General features: G+C 36.5%; 4 protein-coding genes across 5 annotated transcripts; all 4 read right to left on the minus strand.

The window, feature by feature from the left end:
- Positions 1–3,959: 3,959 nt before the first annotated feature.
- LOC148362445 (galactose-specific lectin nattectin-like) lies at positions 3,960–5,080 on the minus strand. Its single transcript, XM_088339276.1, has 5 exons — positions 5,018–5,080; positions 4,783–4,935; positions 4,545–4,676; positions 4,180–4,294; positions 3,960–4,090 (listed from the first exon to the last, which is right to left on the minus strand). The coding sequence occupies exons 1-5, from the start codon at positions 5,078–5,080 to the stop codon at positions 4,011–4,013; spliced, it is 543 nt and encodes a 180-aa protein (XP_088195402.1). The 3' UTR covers positions 3,960–4,010.
- A 3,391-nt stretch (positions 5,081–8,471) lies between these two features.
- LOC148362446 (galactose-specific lectin nattectin-like) lies at positions 8,472–9,726 on the minus strand. The gene is made up of 6 exons (XM_088339275.1): positions 9,695–9,726; positions 9,511–9,573; positions 9,276–9,428; positions 9,038–9,169; positions 8,669–8,783; positions 8,472–8,588 (listed from the first exon to the last, which is right to left on the minus strand). Exons 2-6 carry the CDS (start codon positions 9,571–9,573, stop codon positions 8,509–8,511), a joined length of 543 nt encoding a protein of 180 aa, XP_088195401.1. The 5' UTR covers positions 9,695–9,726; the 3' UTR covers positions 8,472–8,508.
- A 4,513-nt stretch (positions 9,727–14,239) lies between these two features.
- On the minus strand, positions 14,240–15,592 carry LOC148362447 (galactose-specific lectin nattectin-like). Of its 2 annotated transcripts, XM_088339277.1 has the most exons (6): positions 15,577–15,592; positions 15,383–15,445; positions 15,148–15,300; positions 14,910–15,041; positions 14,541–14,655; positions 14,240–14,460 (listed from the first exon to the last, which is right to left on the minus strand). In XM_088339277.1, exons 2-6 carry the CDS (start codon positions 15,443–15,445, stop codon positions 14,381–14,383), a joined length of 543 nt encoding a protein of 180 aa, XP_088195403.1. In that variant the 5' UTR covers positions 15,577–15,592; the 3' UTR covers positions 14,240–14,380. The 2 variants fall into 2 exon arrangements, with proteins under 2 accessions (XP_088195403.1, XP_088195404.1); XM_088339278.1 differs by lacking the exon at positions 14,541–14,655.
- A 2,501-nt stretch (positions 15,593–18,093) lies between these two features.
- LOC148362448 (galactose-specific lectin nattectin-like) lies at positions 18,094–19,414 on the minus strand. Its single transcript, XM_088339279.1, has 6 exons — positions 19,329–19,414; positions 19,145–19,207; positions 18,910–19,062; positions 18,672–18,803; positions 18,309–18,423; positions 18,094–18,229 (listed from the first exon to the last, which is right to left on the minus strand). Exons 2-6 carry the CDS (start codon positions 19,205–19,207, stop codon positions 18,150–18,152), a joined length of 543 nt encoding a protein of 180 aa, XP_088195405.1. The 5' UTR covers positions 19,329–19,414; the 3' UTR covers positions 18,094–18,149.
- Between the last annotated feature and the right edge of the window lie 1,993 nt (positions 19,415–21,407).

Raw genomic sequence — 21,407 nt, forward strand, 5'->3', positions numbered from 1 at the left:
CACAACCTTAACTGCTTCATTCTACTACCTTTTTATGTTTGGCCACGGACCCGAAATACACATCCTTACCCCTCAGACCTTTCCCTTTTTTTTTTTTTTCGAAAGACTCCTTTTCCTTCCCTCCTAGATTATCGGACTACATACGTTTCGTCAGGACCAATTTTTGCAATTCCAAAACGTTGTACATTAACGTTACATTTGATTTTTCATCCGTTTTTTAGGAATCAATCATGTATCGGGATTCAATCAGAATGCTTGATTATATCGATGATCCACCTCAACTGCGCCATGGAATCCAATCCAAGCTATGTCATCGTCACCACCTTCTAGAATAAGCAAAGGAAGAACAAGAAGCGAAGACCAAATGCCATCTGTTGTAGAAAACATTTAAAAAACACATTTTTATCAGTGACTGATCAGTATACCAAACAGCTACTATTAAAACAAAAGTGCAACACAAGCTTTAAGTTAACATGATTAAACAAAGACACCTTTACAGGTGTAATGCTTGCCGCCAAAGACAGTGAAGCACCTGATCATGACTGCATCTGTGCACTGGGTTGGGAGTTGGTTTCGGTGGTTTAATTTGAAAAATAGTTTTGAAGTGACATTTGAAAAAAGTTTCCACTCCCCAAATAATTAATTATGTCAATTGAACACAATAGTGGGAAGTTAGTTTTTGAACTTTTGAAAAAACATGCCACCCACTCCACCCTATGAACCCTCCCACAATCAGTACAAACAAATGGTAACATATTCGCATATGCAATACGTATGTAAAAAGCAAGGGGGAATACCCTTCTCAAGGTTTCTTAATTTTCCTCATGTTGAGGTTTTAGATCAGGGGATATTGTAATAAAAGTCTGCAGTAATCTGTGGTCTGTGCAGCCCTTTTGAAACTCCTTGTGATTAAGAGCTATACAAAAAACATGACTTGACTTGACATTCTTTACTTAAGCAAAAACAAAAAAGCATACGAAGTCGAAAACAAAAGGCTGATAAGAGACCCATCCCCAAAATAACTCTGGACACTTCTTGTCTTAATCACTAAAGCCTGTTGTTGTGGGATTTGAATCTTGTCTTTTTATTCTTTGCATTGTATTTGATTTTTTTGATGTGTCGAGGTGTTTCGATTTCCGTAAATTATGTTCAGGCGCTGCCCTACTTACAAACATTCGACTCACGCAAAATGGTAGATACAAATATTTTTTTTCGGGATGTCACAAAATACCCTAACATTGCTGTAAGATTTTTCCGAGTAGAGGACAGTGCTGTAGTGCTTCTTTTTTCGCCACATGGCGCTGTGAGAGGTCACCCAGCCTCCACCGCGAAGGAGAAATCTGGCTTCTACTTTCTAGTTTGTGAGTATACACCCTGCACTGTATCTCTAGCACACTAATAACTTTTATGTTTTTATTGTTTAATATCTCGTGCATCCATTCAATTAGGTTGGTGTAAAGTGTAAAGAAGAGGCGAGCTGCTTCTTTTGAAATGAAAGTGCAATAGGAAAGCTTGATGCGTTTGAGAAAACGGTTGGATCGCTTTTTTTTTCACTTTTTACCACAGAGGAGGAAGTCGCCTAACTCCTCCAAAAGTAAGTTAAATTTAACTTTATTTATCTTTATCGTCAAGTCGTGTTTATTTGTGAGAATCACAAAGAGTCTCAAAGGGCTTCACAGACCACACACAATGTCAATGCCTAATGTGTAGCTTTGTGTTTCAGTATGATGCTTTATCATTCAGCCTCCTTTGTAACGTTATAGAGCATAATATTTTATTAAACGTTTGTTTTTCAGTTTCAAAACAATACGACAAGTTACATATATAAGCCTTAAACATACTTATATAAACCTTAAACATACATTCCATACAAAATATAGCACTGGAGCAACTTGGGGACAAATTCAACATACGAACGAGCGTCTCGTTTGTAAGTAAGGCAGCATTTTTTGTTTATTCTCATAGTGTTTTTCTTAAGTCCCATTATTTTTTCCTGACTTGTTTTTCTTTCGAGCTCTTTTGTTTCTGTCATTCAATTGAGCATTTTCTCCATTCCATAATCCATCTTTTAAAATCCTTTTTTCATTTCATTCAAAATTCTTTCAAACCTTCCAAAGCTGATTTTATCAAATCCATTTTGTGGGCTCCCTTTACTTTGTGCGTTTTTCAGTTGTCACTTGATATGTAAGGATGTTGGAAAGTTTAATAAATAGCAACAACAAAAAACAAACAAAAATTTAAAGATCTTGCGCAGTGAAAAATGGGACCATTCCGTAGCAAGTGTGAGAAGCGTGCTTTCTTATGGGACATTAGAAGAATATTATATATTACCTATTGATATATAAAAGTGAGAATCCTGCAAAATTTTATCATTAATCCATTTGTTTATTTTACCTTAAAAAGTAAGAGAATCATCTTAACCAAGATTGAAAACTTGTTCTTCCAGACTGTGTGTATGTTTTGTGACATCTGAGTTGATCATATTCTTAAAAAAAACAAAAAAACTTTTGTTGGAGTTTTCAGGAACTGCATGCTTTGGTCTAAAGGCATTCAAAAGTAAAACACTGGCATAGCAACATAAAAGAAGAAGCAATTTAGATGAAAGAATAAAAAACAACTGCATCATGAAGATCCAAGACACGTGGCTCAAAATAAATACAATAAGCTGTTGGAAGCAATTGCAGTCAAGTCCATTCAATTTTCGAGTAATTGTATACAGTATATTAGTAATTGAAGTTGTTTTAAATTAAAGGGATAGTGTGTAATAATTCATCACTTAAAGTTGTTTTTTCACCTAATAAACTGCGGCCTAAATAAAACCTAGAAATGATCGATCGACATATCCTTCCCTTTACAGTGGAACCTCGATTTTCGAACGCCTCCCAGTTCGGACAAATCGGTGTTCGACCAAAAATTTAGAAAAATTCTTGCTTTGCTGTTCCTTCAAAAAATCGGAGTTCGAACGCCGGTAATGCGTGAGTGCGTACGCTAGGGTGCGATGTTGAGCGGCGTACGGGTGTTTTAGCCCCTAATTATGCCTCCGAAGAAGGTCGTTGCAAGCAGCAACGTTGCTACAGGTGAAAAAATAAGTTGTTCGTCCAACTATTGCCTTTAAGAAATACATTATAGCTAAATATGGAAGAGGTGTAAGAGTTTCCGATCTTGGGAATACAGCATGGCTAAATCTATTATCAGTACGATAGTAAAGAATAAGGAGGCTGTGAAATCGGGTGATACGGCTAAGGAAGTTAGTGCTATAAGCAAGCAACTGCCGCAAGTTTTGGAAGAGGTTGAAAAACTTTTGATGATTTTTCTCTCCCCACCGTCCACCACAAAGGTAAGAAATCCTATTCATAATTCTTTTTTTATCCTTTTTTTTATTTTTACACGTTCATTTTAGCGTAATCTTTCGTACGGAAGATTACGCGAACGCAAACGTACGATTAGCCTGGGTTAGCTTCATGTTTACGTTCATGGTAAACATTCAGGGTGGTGGAACGGATTAAAACGATTTACATTACTTTTATGGGAAAAACGTTATTTGCGATTGAACAAATCGGTTTTCGAACAGGGTTCTGGAACGGATTATGGTCGACAACCGAGGTTCCACTGTATTTAAAATGCAATTTGTGAAATACAATGGGCATCTCCAGCATCTTGTAGGTTACAACAGCAACTCTATTTGAGACACGTGTCTACTCGCAGAATGGACGATTTCAATGATTGGAGGGGGTCTCATTGGCAATTATAATAGTTGGCCATATAGGACCACACACATTGGAGTTGTATGATTTAAATATTTTTATTTTAGGGAGACACATCTATTTATATTACTCCCTTGCTGCTGATAACAAAAAAAAAATACTAAATGAAGTCGAAAATCTTTATTGTAACCAGGTATTCCAAAAAGTCAGAGTTGCAAAAAAGCTCGAACATTCAAAGAATCCGAATTAATTAATTTAATTGAGTCATGACCAGCATTTGTCAAAGGCAAGATGATACAGAAAGCTTCAGTGGAAAGTTGTAATGATGTCTTTTATGCAGACATAGGATTCCTCATCTGTGCAGGCCTCATCTTGCCAAAAACCATCTGGAAAAAAAGTTAAAAAAAATAAATTCTGCAATCTTAGATCGATGGTTTTTTTCTGACCAAAGTTCATTAACTGTTTGTTTTTTTACCATGTGCATTAATGGCGACACAGTCACCAGTGTCATTAGGCTCTGATGGATGAGAATTAGGATCGAAGTTAAGGAAATCTTGCTTTGAGCCATCGGTCCACAAAAAATCATCATTCTAGGAGAAGAAGTGTAGACAATGTCAAGATTTAAATTTGCTGTCTCTTTTGTCATCATGAATTTTTAAAAAATATGTTAAAATCAATAACAGCCAGGCCTAATTGACAGCCAATTTGACATTTTCATATGAAAGCTCCTTTTTTGCAATTTTAAAATGGTTTCACTTTGATACCTTGGGAGTTACATTCCACATACAATCATACAAAAAGATCCAATAAGAACGTTTAATTATGTAGATTTTTTTTTACCTCAATTGCATCATGAAAACCAATCCAGGCTTTGTCATCGTTACCACCTTCTCGAATAAGCTCGAGAACAAATGCATTTTCCAGAGCACTGTGGATGGAGACCAAATTCCCACCAAGAATGTTGCAGATGCTCTGGATAAAACATGGTTTTATTTTAATTAGATACCTTGAATGACGGTTGGTCTGCCTTGTTTAAGAGGATCGCACTGTTCAAAAAGCGCAATTATTTTTTTCGTACCTCTGCGTCTGCAAAGTTCCTCTCTTCGGGTTGGTAGAGGTAACAGTTGCAGTCCAACTGCGTCCAGCCTTTGGGACAGGTATTACCTGCAATTTGCACAGTCAATGTTTTACCGAAAAACCCACCTTTTTTCCCAATCTTTTTGTAGGACCACTGTGAAGAAGAAACACACATTGTGTCAGAAAAAAAATATGTAAGATGTTCATTTTGGTCCGCCTAGGAGACTTCTACTTACGGCTCTGGTCACCAGTCCACTGATCGCACAAAGGAGGAACAAGAAGCGAAGAGCAAATGCCATCTGTAGTAGAAAAGATTTAAAAAGGCACATTTTTATCATTAACTGATCAATATACTAAACACCTATGATTTAAAACAAAAGTGCAACACAAGCTTCAAGTCAACATGATCCAACAAAGTTACCTTTGCAGGTTTAATGCTCGCCAGAGAAGACAGTGGAGCAGATGATCAAGACTGCATTTATGTACTGGGTTGGGAGTTGGTTTCTGTGGTTTAATTTCGAAAATAGTTTCAAAGTGACTTTTGAAAAAAGGTTCCACCCCCAAAATGAATTGAGTTTGTCAATTAAACACAATAGTGGGAAGTGAGTTTTCGGACATTCGGAAAAACATGCCACCCACTCCACCCATTCACCTCTCCCACCATCAGTACAAACTCATAATAACATCTTCCCATAAGCAATAAGTAAGTAAAGGGTATTCTTCACTTCTCTTCACTTTTCAATTGATTGTATTTTATTTCCAATTTATTTATTATTTTCAATTATGCTGCTCCAAAAATCATGACACAAATAGAACAAATCACTAGTAAGTTGAAGTCATAGGCTGATAAGAGACCTGACCCCAAAATAACTTCGGACGCTTCTTCTCTCAATCACTAAAGCCTGTTGTTGTAGGATTCGGAACTTGTCTTATTTTTCTTTGCGTTGCATTAGATTTTTTTGATTTGTTGATTTGTTCCGATTTCCTTAAATTATTTATTCATTCCCATAGTGTTTTTCTAAAGTCCAAATTTTTTCCTGATACCTGTCATTTCTTTCCGCACATCTTCCAGCTCTTTTGTTTCTGTCCTTCAATTCAACATTTTCTCCATTCCATGATCCACCTTTTAAAATCCTTATTGTATTTCATTCATTGATTTTCTCGTTTCATTCATTAATTCTTTCAAACCTCCCTAAACTGATTTTATCAAGTCCATGTTCTGGGCTCTCTTTGCTTTGGGCATTTTCAGTTATTTCTACATATACAAGTATGTTGGAGTCTTTAAAAAACATATTTGCAACAACAACAAAAAAAACAAAACGAAAGAAAATTCAGAGGGATAGCTCAGGGGAAAGTCCGGAGCAAGTTTCGGAAGCGTTCTTTTTTCTGAAACTTCAGAAAAATTAGGCGTACAAGCTATCCACTGTAAAGTCTGAATACTGATATAAAAGTGAGAATCCTGCAATTTTTTCTTCCTTTATCTTAATCCGTGCCTATTTTGTGTCATCAGGGTTTATCATCTTTTTGAATTATAACCAACATTACCAACATTCACCTCATTGGTTTGTTAATAAATATAGATCCAGATTGTAATGAATTGTATAATTTATTGGGGACAGCAATATGATAACAATGACAATAAGAATAGTCATATAGTTGATGGCAATAATAATAACAGTAACAACAACAAAAAATTATTGTCTCAATAAAAGTTAGGATAATAATTAACTTATTAGTTTGACCCATCTAGTGACTCTGTAAGGCTGCTCACTAACAATATTTGTATACCAATACTACTTCTACTACTAATAATAATAATATTAACAGTATTAGTCACATAAGTCAAAATAATAATAATAATCATTATCACACTAGTTAGAGGGCGGCACGGCGGCGCAGTGGTTAGCGCGTGTTTGGCACAGTTCTGAGGTCTTGGGAACCTCCTGTGTGGGTTCAAATCCAGCTACCGGACTTCCTGTGCGGAGTTTGTATGTTCTCCCCCTGCTTGTGTGGGTTTCCTCCGTGCACTCCGGTTTCCTCCCACATTCCAAAGACATGCATTTCAGGTGGATTGGCCGGTTCAAATTGTCCCTAGGTGTGAATGAGCGAGCAAGTAGTCTGTCCCTGTGTGCCCTGCGATTGGCTGGCAACCAGTTCAGGGTGTCCCCTGCCCACTGCCCGATGATTCCCCTGCGACTCTACTGAGTATAAGCGGTGCAGCTAATGAGATGAGATGAGACAGTAGTTAGAACGATGCCAGATTAACTATTAGTTTTACCTATCTATTATCTCTTTAATGCTGCTCCACTAAATGTCATTCGACACCAGTGAAAATGACAATAATAACAATAGCTATAATAACAGTTAAAAATAAATCCTAAAAATATATCTTGGTTGGAGTTTTCAGGAACAGCAAGCTTTTTCTGAGGGCATTCAAAAGTAAAATACTGGCATAGCAACATAAAAGCAGACACAATTTAGAACAGAGAATAAAATTTGCATCGGCTCGCTACAGTTTAACTGTATGGGTCAGGTGTATCGACATTTCGTTCTGTGTGCATGGTACAAAGAATGACAATAAAAGTAAATAAAAGTAAATTCTATAAATATTCTACAAATGACTGCCTCGTGCAGAGCCAAGACACGTGTCTCAAAAGGAATACAATAAGCGGATGGAAGCAATTTCAGTCAAGTCAAATCAACTTACAAGTAATTGTATACAGTACATTAGTAATTAACATCATTTTAAATTAAAAAGGCAGTGTGCAATAATTAAACACTAAAATTTGCTGAATAAAAAGCACTGTAAAACTGTCAAAATGTGAATTAAGCATTCACCCTGTCCCACTGTAATTGTAATTGATTGGCTGCATGCCATCTTGCCTATTTCGAAGGCTTCCTTGACATGACTCAATATTGGTGTCAGAAAAAATCTTGGGAAAAAATTAATCTATTATGACCTTATTAATACCTTTTGTAATCCACAAAGTCATTCAACTTTATTTTCTGCAGTGCACCAAATTCAGACTGACCATGTTGCTACCAGCTTTTGGATCAAGACCGATCGATTTGAACACCGATCAAAGAAAATCGTTTGCTTTCTTATTTTGAACGTAACCCCATTGGTTCATTGTAAAATATTGTGTATTGATTAATTTTCTTCTTGAAATTTGCAGACAAGAGTTGCAGATTTGTCAAATTGCAGTTGTGAAGCAGCAATAAGTGTAGGGAAGGAATCTGAGTTTAAAAAAATATATAGTCTTGTTTTTAATTTACCTGATAAACTGTGGCCTAAATAAAACCTAGGAATGATCAATCGACATATCCTTCCCTTTATTTAAAATGCAATTTGTAAAATACTGTTGGCATGTCCAGTGTCTTGTCAGTTACAGCAGCAAATGTATTTAAGACAACTGCACACTCGCAGAGTGGCCAATTTCAATGATTGGAGGGGGTTTCATTGAAAATTATAATATTTGGCCACATAGGACCACAAAAATTTCAGTTGTATGATTCAAATATTTTGATTATAGGGAGACACACCTATTTGTGTTACTCACTGGCCGCTGATAACAAAAAACCTGAATAAAGTAGAAAACCTTTATTGAAACCAGGCATTCCAAAAAAATCAGAACTGCAAGAAAGGCCGGACATTCAAAGACTCCCAGTGTTTAATTTAATTGAGTCATGACCAGCACTTGTCAAAGGCAAGATAATAGAAAAGGCTTTAGTGAAAAGTTGAAATAATGTCTTTGATGCAGACATAAGATTCTTCATCCGTGCAGGCCTCATCTTGCCAAAAACCATCTGCAAAAAAAAGAAGACATTTTAGCAATCTTAGATTTATTATATATTCTGACTAAGGTGTATTAACTGGTTAAATTTACCATGTGCATTAATGGCGACACAGTCACCAGTGTCATTAGGCTCTGATGGATGCGAATTAGGATCGAAGTTAAGGAAATCTTGCTTCGAGCCATCGGTCCACAAAAAGTCATCATTCTGGGAGAAAGAGTGAAGAAAATGTAAAGATTTGAACTTGCTGTTACAACATGTTTTATCAGTATGCATTTTTTGCAAATCTGTAAGAATCAATAACAGCTAGGTCTAATTGACAGCCAAATTGACATTTTCATATGACAGCTCATTTTTTGCAATTTTAAAATGGTTTGACTTTGATACCTTGGGAGTTACATTCCACATACAATCATTCAAAATGATTCAATAAGAATGTTTAATTATGTTAATTTTTTTACCTCAATTGCATCGTGAAAGCCAATCCAGGCTTTGTCATCGTTACCACCTTCTCGAATAAGCTCGAGAACAAATGCATTTTCCAGAGCACTGTGGATGGAGACCAAATTCCCACCAAGAATGTTGCAGATGCTCTAGAGAAAACATGGTTTTATTTTAATTAGATACCTCAAATGACGATTGGTCTACCTTGTTTAAGAGGATCGCACTGTTCAAAAAGCGCAATTATTTTTTTCGTACCTCTGCATCTGCAAAGTTCCTCTCTTCAGGTTGGTAGAGGTAACAGTTGCAGTCCAACTGCGTCCAGCCTTTGGGACAGGTATTACCTGCAAGTTGCACGGTCAATTTTTTACCGAAAAACCCACCTTTTTTCCCAATCTTTTTGAAGGACCACTGTGAAGAAGAAACACACGTTGTGTCAGAAAAAAAATATCTAAGATGTTCATTTTGGTCCGCCTGGGAGACTTCTACTTACTGCTCCGGTCACCAGTCCACTGATCGCACAAAGGAGGAACAAGAAGCGAAGAGCAAATGCCATCTGTAGTAGAAAACATTTAAAAAGCACATTTTTATCATTTACTCATCAGTATACTAAACACCTACAATTTAAAACAAAAATGCAACACAAGCTTCAAGTCAACATGATCCAACAAAGTTACCTTTGCAGGTTTAATGCTCGCCAGAGAAGACAGTGGAGCAGATGATCAAGACTGCATTTATGTACTGGGTTGGGAGTTGGTTTCTGTGGTTTAATTTGGAAAATAGTTTCAAAGTGACATTTGAAAAAAGGTTCCACCCCCAAAATGAATTGAGTTTGTCAATTAAACACAATAGTGGGAAGTGAGTTTTCGGACATTCGAAAAAACATGCCACCCACTCCACCCATTCACGCCTCCCACCATCAGTACAAAACCATTATAATATCTTCCCATAAGCAAGAAATAAGTGAAGTGCATTCTTCAGTTACAGCAAATTTTTAATTCACAATTATGTATTTTTAATACATTTATTATTTTCAATTATGCTGCTCCAAAAATCATAACACAAATAGAACAAATCACCAGTAAGTTGAAGTCATAGGCTGATAAGAGACCTGACCCCAAAATAACTTCGGACGCTTCTTCTTTCTATCACTAAAGCCTGTTGTTGTAGGATTTGGATCTTGTCTTATTTTTCTTTGTGTTGCATTTGATTTTTTTTGATTTGTTGATTTGTTCCGATATCCTTAAATTATTTATTCATTCCCATAGTGTTTTTCTAAAGTCCAAAGTTTTTCCTGATACCCGTCATTTCTTTCCGCACATCTTCTACCTCTTTTGTATTTGTCCTTTAATTCAGCATTTTGTCCATTCCATTATCCATCTTTTAAAATCCTTATTGTATTTCATTCATTGATTTTCTCGTTTCATTCATTAATTCTTTCAAACCTCCCTAAACTGATTTTATCAAGTCCATGTTCTGGGCTCTCTTTGCTTTGGGCATTTTCAGTTATTTCTACATATACAAGTATGTTGGAGTCTTTAAAAAACATATTTGCAACAACAACAAAAAAAACAAAACAAAAGAAAATCCAAAGGGATAGCTCAAAGGGAAAGTCCGGAGCAAGTTTCGGAAGCGTTCTTTCTTCTGAAACTTCAGAAAAATTAGGCGTACTAGCTATCCACTGTAAAGTCTGAATACTGATATAAAAGTGAGAATCCTGCAATTTTTTCTTCATTTATCTTAATCCGTGCCTATTTTGTGTCATCAGGGTTTATCATCTTTTTGAATTATAACCATCATTACCAACATTCACCTCATTGGTTTGTTAATAAATATAGATCCAGATTGTAATGAATTGTATAATTTATTGGGGACAGCAATATGATAACAATGACAATAAGAATAGTCATATAGTTGATGGCAATAATAATAACAGTAACAACAAAAAAATATATAGTCTCAATAAAAGGTAGGATAATAATTAACTTATTAGTTTGACCCATCTAGTGACTCTGTAAGGCTGCTCACTAACAATATTTGTATACCAATACTACTTCTACTACTACTAATAATAATATTAACAGTATTGGTCACATAAGTCAGTGGTTAGCGCGTGTTTGGCACAGTTCTAAGGTCTTGGGAACCTCCTGTGTGGGTTCAAATCCAGCTACCGGACTTCCTGTGCGGAGTTTGTATGTTCTCCCCCTGCTTGTGTGGGTTTCCTCCGGGCACTCCGGTTTCCTCCCACATTCCAAAGACATGCATTTCAGGTGGATTGGCCGGTTCAAATTGTCCCTAGGTGTGAATGAGCGAGCAAGTAGTCTGTCCTTGTGTGCCCTGCGATTGTCTGGCAACCAGTTCAGGGTGTCCCCTGCCCACTGCCCGATGATTCCTCTGTTGGGCGACCCCTGCGACTCTACTGAGGATAAGCGGTGCAGCTAGTGAGATGAGATGAGACAATAGTTAGAACGATACCAGATTAACTATTAGTTTTACCTATCTATTATCTCTTTAATGCTGCTCCACTAAATGTCATTCGACACCAGTGAAAATGACAATAATAACAATAGCTATAATAACAGTTAAAAATAAATCCTAAAAATATATCTTGGTTGGAGTTTTCAGGAACAGCAAGCTTTTTCTGAGGGCATTCAAAAGTAAAATACTGGCATAGCAACATAAAAGCAGACACAATTTAGAACAGAGAATGAAATTTGCATCGGCTCGCTACAGTTTAACTGTACGGGTCAGGTGTATCGACATTTCGTTCTGTGTGCATGGTACAAAGAATGACAATAAAAGTAAATAAAAGTAAATTCTATAAATATTGATTTGTTCCGATTTCCTTAAATTATTTATTCATTCCCATAGTGTTTTTCTAAAGTCCAACATTTTTCCTGATACCTGTCATTTCTTTCCGCACATCTTCTAGCTCTTTTGTATTTGTCCTTTAATTCAGCATTTTCTCCATTCCATTATCCATCTTTTAAAATCCTTATCGTATTTCATTCATTGATTTTTTCGTTTCATTCATTAATTATATCAAACCTTCCTAAACTGATTTTATCAAGTCCATGTTCTGGGCTCTCTTTGCTTTGGGCATTTTCAGTTATTTCTACATATACAAGTATGTTGGAGACTTTAAAAAACATATTTGCAACAACAACAAAAAAAACAAAACAAAAGAAAATCCAAAGGGATCGCTCAAGGGGAAATTCCGGAGCAAGTTTCGGAAGCGTTCTTTCTTCTGAAACTTCAGACGATCACTGTCATCTTGCCGTGATGGTGGAGGAAGCAAGCAGACAGTAGTCTGTCGCTTATTGGTGTCCAGCTGATGAGGGACCTCCGGAGGGCTTTTAGAATGGCAAGAGCCACACCGTAAAGGCCGGTCCGACTCTCGGGGCCACTCCAGATGTAGCAATGGTTGCCAGCTGTTGTTTCACCATTGCCTTGCCATCGTAATTCACACAGCCCTGCCAGGGTGATGTTATAGCGACAGAGCTCTCGGGACAGCAGGGTGGCAGCTCCGGGGCGAAGGAATGTCTGGACATTCCAGGTGGCGACACGGGTCTTACGACGAAGATCGATCCGTACTCGTTGGTCGGGGTCAGGCTGGGGTCCGTTACCGTGTTGGTCAGTCCGGCTTCTTTCTCTGGTCAGTTTCATAACAAAGGGGGTTTCTCCTGGGTGAGTTGTTAGCCCTCCGCAGGATAGTCGGTTGGTGGGGCTGCCACCTCACAGCGTACCGACAGGCTGGGGTCTTTGTTTGTCTGGAACCTACCCCGGAGACCGGCCCGCCATGGGTGACCCTACCAGGAGCAAGCTCCCGACGGTATCGCTCTCCAGGGTCACTAGAACACGCAAGCCCCCTCGCTGCATCAAGGCCAGACCCATCCGAGGGGGTGTATACCAATGCTACTACTATTACTAATAATGATATTAACAGTATTGGTCACATAAGTTAAAATAATAATAATAATCATTATCACAATAGTTAGAACGATACCAGATTAACTATTAGTTTTACCTATCTATCATCTCTTTAATGCTGCTCCACTAAATGTCATTCAGACACCAGTAAAAATGACAATAATAACAATAGCTATAACAGTTAAAAATAAATCCCAAAAATATATCTTGGTTGGAGTTTTCGGGAACAGCAAGCTTTGTCTGAAGGCATTCAAAAGTAAAATACTGGCATAGCAACATAAAAACAGATGCAATTTAGAACAGTGAATAAAATATTCTACAAATGACTGCCCCGTGCAGAGCCAAGACACGCGTCTCAAAAGAAATACAATAAGCGGATGGAAGCAATTTCAGTCAAGTCAAATAAACTTACAAGTAATTGTATACATTATATTAGTAATTAACATCATTTTAAATTAAAAAGGCAGTGTGCAATAATTAAACACTAACATTTGCTGAATAAAAAACACTGTAAAACTGTCAAAATGTGAATTAAGCATTCACCCTATCCCACTGTAATTGTAATTGATTGGCTGCATGCCATCTTGCCTATTTCGAAGGCTTCCTTGACATGACTCAATATTGGTGTCAGAAAAAATCTTGGGAAAAAAATCAATCTATTATGACCTTATTAATACCTTTTGTAATCCACAAAGTCATTCAACTTTATTTGCTGCAGTGCACCAAATTCAGACTGACCATGTTGCTACCAGCTTTTGGATCAAGACCGATCGATTTCAACACCGATCAAAGAAAATCGTTTGCTTTCTTATTTTGAACGTAACCCCATTGGTTCATTGTAAAATATTGTGTATTGATTAATTTGCTTCTTGAAATTTGCAGACAAGAGTTGCAGATTTGTCAAAGTGCAGTTGTGAAGCAGCAATAAGTGTAGGGAAGGAATCTGAGTTTTAAAAAAAATATAGTCTTGTTTTTAATTTACCTGATAAACTGTGGCCTAAATAAAACCTAGGAATGATCAATCGACATATCCTTCCCTTTATTTAAAATGCAATTTGTAAAATACTGTTGGCATGTCCAGCGTCTTGTAGGTTACAGCAGCAAATGTATTTAAGACAACTGCACACTCGCAGAGTGGCCGATTTCAATGATTGGAGCGGGTTTCATTGGCAATTATAATATTTGGCCACATAGGACCACAAAAATTTCAGTTGTATGATTCAAATATTTTGATTTTAGGGAGACACACCTATTTGTGTTACTCACTGGCCGCTGATAACAAAAAACCTGAATGAAGTAGAAAACCTTTATTGAAACCAGGCATTCCAAAAAAATCAGAATTGCAAGAAAGGCCAGACATTCAAAGACTCCCAGTGTTTAATTTAATTGAGTCATGACCAGCATTTGTCAAAGGCAAGATAATACAAAAAGCTTTAGTGAAAAGTTGAAATAATGTCTTTGATGCAGACATAAGATTCCTCATCCGTGCAGGCTTCATCTTGCCAAAATCCATCTGCAAAAAAAAGAAGACATTTTAGCAATCTTAGATTTATTATATATTCTGACTAAGGCGTATTAACTGGTTAAATTTACCATGTGCATTAATGGCGACACAGTCACCAGTGTCATTAGGCTCTGATGGATGCGAATTAGGATCGAAGTTAAGGAAATCTTGCTTCGAGCCATCGGTCCACAAAAAGTCATCATTCTGGGAGAAAGAGTGAAGAAAATGTAAAGATTTGAACTTGCTGTTACAACATGTTTTATCAGTATGCATTTTTTACAAATCTGTAAAAATCAATAACAGCTAGGTCTAATTGACAGCCAAATTGACATTTTCATATGACAGCTCATTTTTGGCAATTTTAAAATGGTTTGACTTTGATACCTTGGGAGTTACATTCCACATACAATCATTCAAAAAGATTCAATATGAATGTTTAAAAATGTTGGTTTTTTTACCTCAATTGCATCGTGAAAGCCAATCCAGGCTTTGTCATCGTTACCACCTTCTCGAATAAGCTCGAGAACAAATGCATTTTCCAGAGCACTGTGGATGGAGACCAAATTCCCACCAAGAATGTTGCAGATGCTCTAGAGAAAACATGGTTTTATTTTAATTAGATACCTTGAATGATGGTTGGTCTACCTTGTTTAAGAGGATCGCACTGTTCAAAAAGCGCAATTATTTTTTTCGTACCTCTGCATCTGCAAAGTTCCTCTCTTCGGGTTGGTAGAGGTAACAGTTGCAGTCCAACTGCGTCCAGCCTTTGGGACAGGTATTACCTGCAATTTGCACGGTCAATGTTTTACCGAAAAACCCACCTTTTTTCCCAATCTTTTTGTAGGACCACTGTGAAGAAGAAACACACATTGTGTCAGAAAAAAAATATCTAAGATGTCCATTTTGGTCCGCCTGGGAGACTTCTACTTACGGCTCCAGTCACCAGTCCACTGATCGCACAAAGGAGGAACAAGAAGCGAAGAGCAAATGCCATCTGTAGTAGAAAAGATTTAAAAAGCATATTTTTATCATTAACTGATCAATATACTAAACACCTACAATTTAAAACAATTTAAAACAAAAGTGCAACACAAGCTTCAAGTCAACATGATCCAACAAAGTTACCTTTGCAGGTTTAATGCTTGCCAGAGAAGACAGTGAAGCAGATGATCAAGGCTGCATTTATGTACTGGGTTGGGAGTTGGTTTCTGTGGTTTGATTTGAAAAATAATTTCAACGTGACATTTGAAAAAAGGTTTCACCCCCAAAATGAATTGAGTTTGTCAATTAAACACAATAGTGGGAAGTTAGTTTTCGGACATTCGAAAAAAACATGCCACCCACTCCACCCATTCAACCCTCCCACCATCAGTACAAACCCATAATAATATCTTCCCATAAGCAATAAGTAAGTAAAGGGCATTCTTCACTTGACTTCACTTTTCAAATGATGGTATTTATTTATTATTTTCAACTATTCTGCTCCAAACATCATAACACAAATAGAACAAATCACCAGTAAGTTGAAGTCATAAGAAACCTGTCCCCAAAATAACTTCGGATGCTTCTTCTCTTAATCACTAATGCCTGTTGTTGTAGGATTCGGAACTTGTCTTATTTTTCTTTGCGTTGCATTAGATTTTTTTGATTTGTTGATTTGTTCCGATTTCCTTAAATTATTTATTCATTTCCATAGTGTTTTTCTAAAGTCCGAAATATTTCCTGATACCTGTCATTTCTTTCCGCACATCTTCCAGCTCCTTTGTATCTGTCCTTTAATTTAGCATTTTCTCCATTCCATGATCCACCTTTTAAAATCCTTATTGTATTTCATTCATTGATTCTCTCGTTTCATTCATTAATTCTTTCAAACCTCCCTAAACTGATTTTATCAAGTCCATGTTCTGGGCTCTCTTTGCTTTGGGCATTTTCACTTATTTCTACATATACAAATTACAAATATGTTGGAGACTTTAAAAAACATACTTGAAACAACAACAACAAAAAAACAAAAGAAAATCCAAAGGGGTAGCTCAAGGGGAAAGTCAGGAGCAAGTTTCGGAAGTGTTCTTTCTTCTGAAACTTCAGAGGAATTAGGCGTACAAGCTATCCACTGTAAAGTCTGAATACTGATATAAAAGTGAGAATCCTGCAATTTTTTTCTTCATTCATCTTAATCCGTTTTTTTTTTCACCTTCAAAGGTAAAAGAATCATCTTAACCAACATTAAAAACTGTCATTCTTGCAGACTCTGTGCCTATTTTGTGTCATCAGAGTTTATCATCTTTTTGAATTAATGAATGGATGAATGAAACTTTATTTCGAACATGAGAAAACAAAAATAAAACAAAACCACAGGTCTGAAACATAAACAATGTGAACGTAACATGTCCGAAAAGGAATAGGAAGAAACATATGCTAATTTGATCCTACCCCTCTTCCTTAATAATTGTGTCTTATAGCTAAATATCCTGTGCATTTACATAAAACAAACGCTTCAAGAATATACATATTTTCAAAAGATTTCTGGATGCACAGTCACTCCTTCATCATCATTATTATCATCACCATCACCGCTTCCAACGTCAAAATCATTATCGTATCTGTCTCCATCTATTCTCAGCATACTATATAATAACAGCATCATTTATAATAACAATAGTTTTCACGAGTGCTCATGGTGTCAACTGACTGCTACTTGGTGTGTGTTTTCCATCATACAAGTATCTTTGGACCTGGTGCCTTAGTGGGTCCGTCCCCAGGCAGCAGGACCACCATCCTTGAGATTCTTGATATTTTCAATAAAAAGACAAGCTACGGGAGCTTGAGCCAGATACTTCCGGTATCAAAACTCCCACTTGTCTGCCCTAACTAAGAAATGTGCAGTAATGTCTTTTTGGTGTTCTTATTAAAAGTTATCTATATTCAGATTCAGATTCAGATTCAGATTCAGATCTACTTTATTGTCATTCTAGTACACGTGTATACAGAACGAAATGTCGATACATCTGACCCGCAGTTTCCTCGAATGTACAGATATAAGATTGTATCTCCATTTACCGGGATTTAGCTTTTGTTTAGTGTTCACCACCATCATCAACAGTCACCTCATTGGTTTGTTTATAAATATAGATCTGGATTGTAATGAATTTGTATCATTTATCGGGGACAGCAATATGATAACAATGACAATAAGAATGGTCATATAGTTGATGGCAATGATAATAACAGTAACAACAACATAAACAAAGTTTAAACTTAGGCCTAAATAAAACCTAGGAATGATCAATCGACATATCCTTCCCTTTATTTACAATGCAATTTGTGGATTACAGTAGGGATGTCAAGCGTCTTGTAGGTTACAACAGCAAATCTATTTAAGACAACTGCACACTCGCAGAGTGGGCGATTCCAATGATTGGAGGGGGTCTCATTGGCAATTATAATGGTTGGCCACATAGGACAACACACATTTGAGTTGTATGATTTAAATATTTTTATTTAAGGGAGACAACTATTTATGTTACTCACTGGCTGCTGATAGCAAAAAACCTTGAATGAAGTAGAAAACCTTTATTGAAACCAGGCATTCTAAAAAATCAGAGTTAAAAGAAAGGCCGGACATTCAAAGACTCCCAGTGTTTAATTTAATTGAGTCATGACCAGCATTTGTCAAAGGCAAGATGATACAAAAAGCTTTAGTGAAAAGTTGAAATGATGTCTTTGATGCAGACATAGGATTCCTCATCCGTGCAGGCCTCATCTTGCCAAAAACCATCTGCAAAAAAAAAAAACATCTTAGCAATCTTAGATTTATTATCTATTCTGACTAAGGTGTATTAACTGGTTAAATTTACCATGTGCATTAATGGCGACACAGTCACCAGTGTCATTAGGCTCTGATGGATGAGAATTAGGATCGAAGTTAAGGAAATCTTGCTTCGAGCCATCGGTCCACAAAAAGTCGTCATTCTAGGAGAAGAAGTAAAGACAATGTAAAGATTTGAACTTTTGTCACAATATGTTTTGTCAGCATGCAGTTTTGAAAAATCTGTTAAAAATCAATAACAGCCAGGCCTAATTGACAGCCAGCTTGACATTTTCATATGACAGCTCCTTTTTTGCAATTTTAAAATGGTTTTCCCTTTTGGAGTTACATTCTACATACAATCATGCATACAGATTCAATAAGAACGTTTAATTGTGTTGATTTTTTTTACCTCAATTGCATCGTGAAAACCAATCCAGGCTTTGTCATCGTTACCACCTTCTCGAATGAGCTCGAGAACAAATGCATTTTCCAGAGCACTGTGGATGGAGACCAAATTCCCACCAAGAATGTTGCAGATGCTCTAGATAAAACATGGTTTTATTTTAATTAGATACCTTGAATGATGGTTGGTCTGCCTTGTTTAAGAGGATCGCACTGTTCAAAAAGCTCAATTATTTTTTTCGTACCTCTGCGTCTGCAAAGTTCCTCTCTTCGGGTTGGTAGAGGTAACAGTTGCAGTCCAACAGCGTCCAGCCTTTGGGACAGGTATTACCTGCAATTTGCACAGTCAATGTTTTACCGAAAAACCCACCTTTTTTCCCAATCTTTTTGTAGGACCACTGTGAAGAAGAAACACACATTGTGTCAGAAAAAAAATATGTAAGATGTTCATTTTGGTCCGCCTAGGAGACTTCTACTTACGGCTCCGGTCACCAGTCCACTGATCGCACAAAGGAGGAACAAGAAGCGAAGAGCAAATGCCATCTGTAGTAGAAAAGATTTAAAAAGCACATTTTCATCAGTAACTGATCAATATATTAAACAGCTACGATTTAAAACAAAAGTGCAACACAAGCTTCAAGTCAACATGATCCAACAAAGTTACCTTTGCAGGTGTAATGCTCGCCAGAGAAGACAGTGGAGCAGATGATCAAGACTGCATTTATGTACTGGGTTGGGAGTTGGTTTCTGTGGTTTAATTTGGAAAATAGTTTCAAAGTGACATTTGAAAAAAGGTTCCACCCCCAAAATGAATTGAGTTTGTCAATTAAACACAATAGTGGGAAGTGAGTTTTTGGACATTCGAAAAAACATGCCACCCACTCCACCCATTCAACCCTCCCACCATCAGTACAAACCCATAATAGTATCTTCCCATAAGCAATAAGTAAGTAAAGGGTATTCTTCACTTCACTTCACTTCACTTTTCAATTGATGGTATTGTTTTTTTAATTTATTTATTATTTTCAATTATGCTGCTCCAAACATCATAACACAAATAAAACAAATCACCAGTCAGTTGAAGCCAAAGGCTGCTAAGAGACCCGTCCCCAAAAATCACTTTAGACTCTTTCTCTCAATCACAAAAGCCTGTTGTTGTAGAATACAAATCTTGTCTTTTTTTTTCTCGGTGTTGCATTTCATTTGATTTTTTTTTAAGATTTGTTGATGGGTACAGATTTCCTCTTTGATTTTTAAAAAAATATTTTTCCATTCTCATTGTGTTTTTTTTTTAAATCTCAATAAAATTTTCTTTTTGCACATTTTCCAGCTCCTTTTTGATTCCGTCATTCAGTTCAATGTTTTCCCCATTACGTAATGAATCTTTTAAAATCCTTCTTTCATTTCTTTCATTGATTCTCTTGTTTCATTCATTAATTCTTTCAAACCTCCCTAAACTGATTTTATCAAGTCCATGTTTTGGGCTCTCTTTGCTTTGTGCAAGTATGTTGGAAAGTTTAAAAAAATGCAACATCAAGAAACAAACTTAAATCAAAGAGATGGCTCAAGGGAGAGAAAAGGAGGAAGTTCCAGAGTAAGTGTGAGAAGCTCGCTTTCTTATAAAACTTCGGAAGAATTAGTTGTTCTAGCTATTTACTTCTAAAGTCTGGATACTAACAAATCTAAGAATCCTGCAATTCTTCTTCATTAATTCAAATTAATTTGTTTATTTTACCTTGAAAAGTAAGAGATTCATCTTAACCAAGATTCAAAACCCATTCTTGCAAACTGTGTTCATGTTTTGTGTCATCTGAGTTGATCATAATCTTAACAATAAATATAAAGAACCGTCTTTGTTTGAGTTTTCAGGAACTGCAAGCTTTGGTTTGAAGGCATTCAAAAGTAAAACACTGGCATAGCAACATAAAGCAGAAGCAATTTAGAAAAGAGAATAAGATAACCTAAAAAAAACGGCATCATGCAGAGCCAAGACACGTGGCTCAAATTGAACACAATAAGCGGATGGAAGCAATTTCAGTCAAGTCAAATCAACCTACAAGTTTATTGTATACAGTATATTTGTAATTGTCGTCATTTTAAATTAAAGTGTCAGTGTGTGATAATACAACACGAACAGTTGCTGAATAAAAAGCACTGTAAAACTGTCAATGTATTAATTGAGCAATCACCCTGTCCCACTGTGATTGTAGTACATAGGGTGCATGCCATGTTGCTTATTTTGGTTTCAAAAGAAATGAATTAATTATCAATCAAGTGCAATTTGTAATCCACTACATCATTCAACTTTTTTGCCGCAGTTGCACCAAATTCGGACGGATTATGTTGCTACCAGCTTTTGGATCTAGACTGCTCGATTCACCGTTCAAAGTAAATCGTTTGCATTCTTAATTTCAACATAACCCCCAATGGTTCATCGTAAAATATTGTGAATTGTCTTTTTTGCTCCTTGGAATTTGTAGACAAGAGTTGCAGATTCGTCAAACTGCAGTTGTGAAGCAGCAAAAAAATGTAGAGGACTCTGATTTTTTAAAAACAGGTTGTTTTTATTTACCTTATAAACGGCGGCCTCAATTAAACCTAAAAACGGTCAATCGACATATCCTTCCCTTTATTTACAATACAATAAATACAGTAGGCATGTCCGGCATCTTGTAGGTTACAAAAGCAACTCTATTTCAGACAACTGCCTGCTCGCAGAATGGACGATTGCAACGATTGGAGG

This window comes from Urocampus carinirostris, chromosome 7, assembly GCF_059441175.1.
Source record: "Urocampus carinirostris isolate Australia breed hairy pipefish chromosome 7, RoL_Ucar_1.0, whole genome shotgun sequence".
In the NCBI taxonomy this organism is placed as follows: domain Eukaryota; kingdom Metazoa; phylum Chordata; class Actinopteri; order Syngnathiformes; family Syngnathidae; genus Urocampus; species Urocampus carinirostris.

Excerpts from the sequence above, each read along its gene's own strand:
- LOC148362445 (XM_088339276.1), bottom strand. The coding sequence starts at position 5,080 with ATGGCATTTGCTCTTCGCTTCTTGTTCCTCCTTTGTGCGATCAGTGGA. Across the intron at positions 4,677-4,782 it reads GGAACTTTGCAGACGCAGAG|AGCATCTGCAACATTCTTGG; the intron begins GTACGAAAAAAA and ends TGTTTTATCCAG. Across the intron at positions 4,295-4,544 it reads GTTTTCATGATGCAATTGAG|AATGATGATTTTTTGTGGAC; the intron begins GTAAAAAAAAAT and ends TTCTTCTCCTAG.
- LOC148362446 (XM_088339275.1), bottom strand. The coding sequence starts at position 9,573 with ATGGCATTTGCTCTTCGCTTCTTGTTCCTCCTTTGTGCGATCAGTGGA. Across the intron at positions 9,170-9,275 it reads GGAACTTTGCAGATGCAGAG|AGCATCTGCAACATTCTTGG; the intron begins GTACGAAAAAAA and ends TGTTTTCTCTAG. Across the intron at positions 8,589-8,668 it reads TGTCGCCATTAATGCACATG|ATGGTTTTTGGCAAGATGAG; the intron begins GTAAATTTAACC and ends TTTTTTTTGCAG.
- LOC148362447 (XM_088339277.1), bottom strand. The coding sequence starts at position 15,445 with ATGGCATTTGCTCTTCGCTTCTTGTTCCTCCTTTGTGCGATCAGTGGA. Across the intron at positions 15,301-15,382 it reads GTGGACTGGTGACTGGAGCC|TGGTCCTACAAAAAGATTGG; the intron begins GTAAGTAGAAGT and ends TCTTCTTCACAG. Across the intron at positions 14,656-14,909 it reads GCTTTCACGATGCAATTGAG|AATGATGACTTTTTGTGGAC; the intron begins GTAAAAAAACCA and ends TCTTTCTCCCAG.
- LOC148362448 (XM_088339279.1), bottom strand. The coding sequence starts at position 19,207 with ATGGCATTTGCTCTTCGCTTCTTGTTCCTCCTTTGTGCGATCAGTGGA. Across the intron at positions 19,063-19,144 it reads GTGGACTGGTGACCGGAGCC|TGGTCCTACAAAAAGATTGG; the intron begins GTAAGTAGAAGT and ends TCTTCTTCACAG. Across the intron at positions 18,424-18,671 it reads GTTTTCACGATGCAATTGAG|AATGACGACTTTTTGTGGAC; the intron begins GTAAAAAAAATC and ends TTCTTCTCCTAG.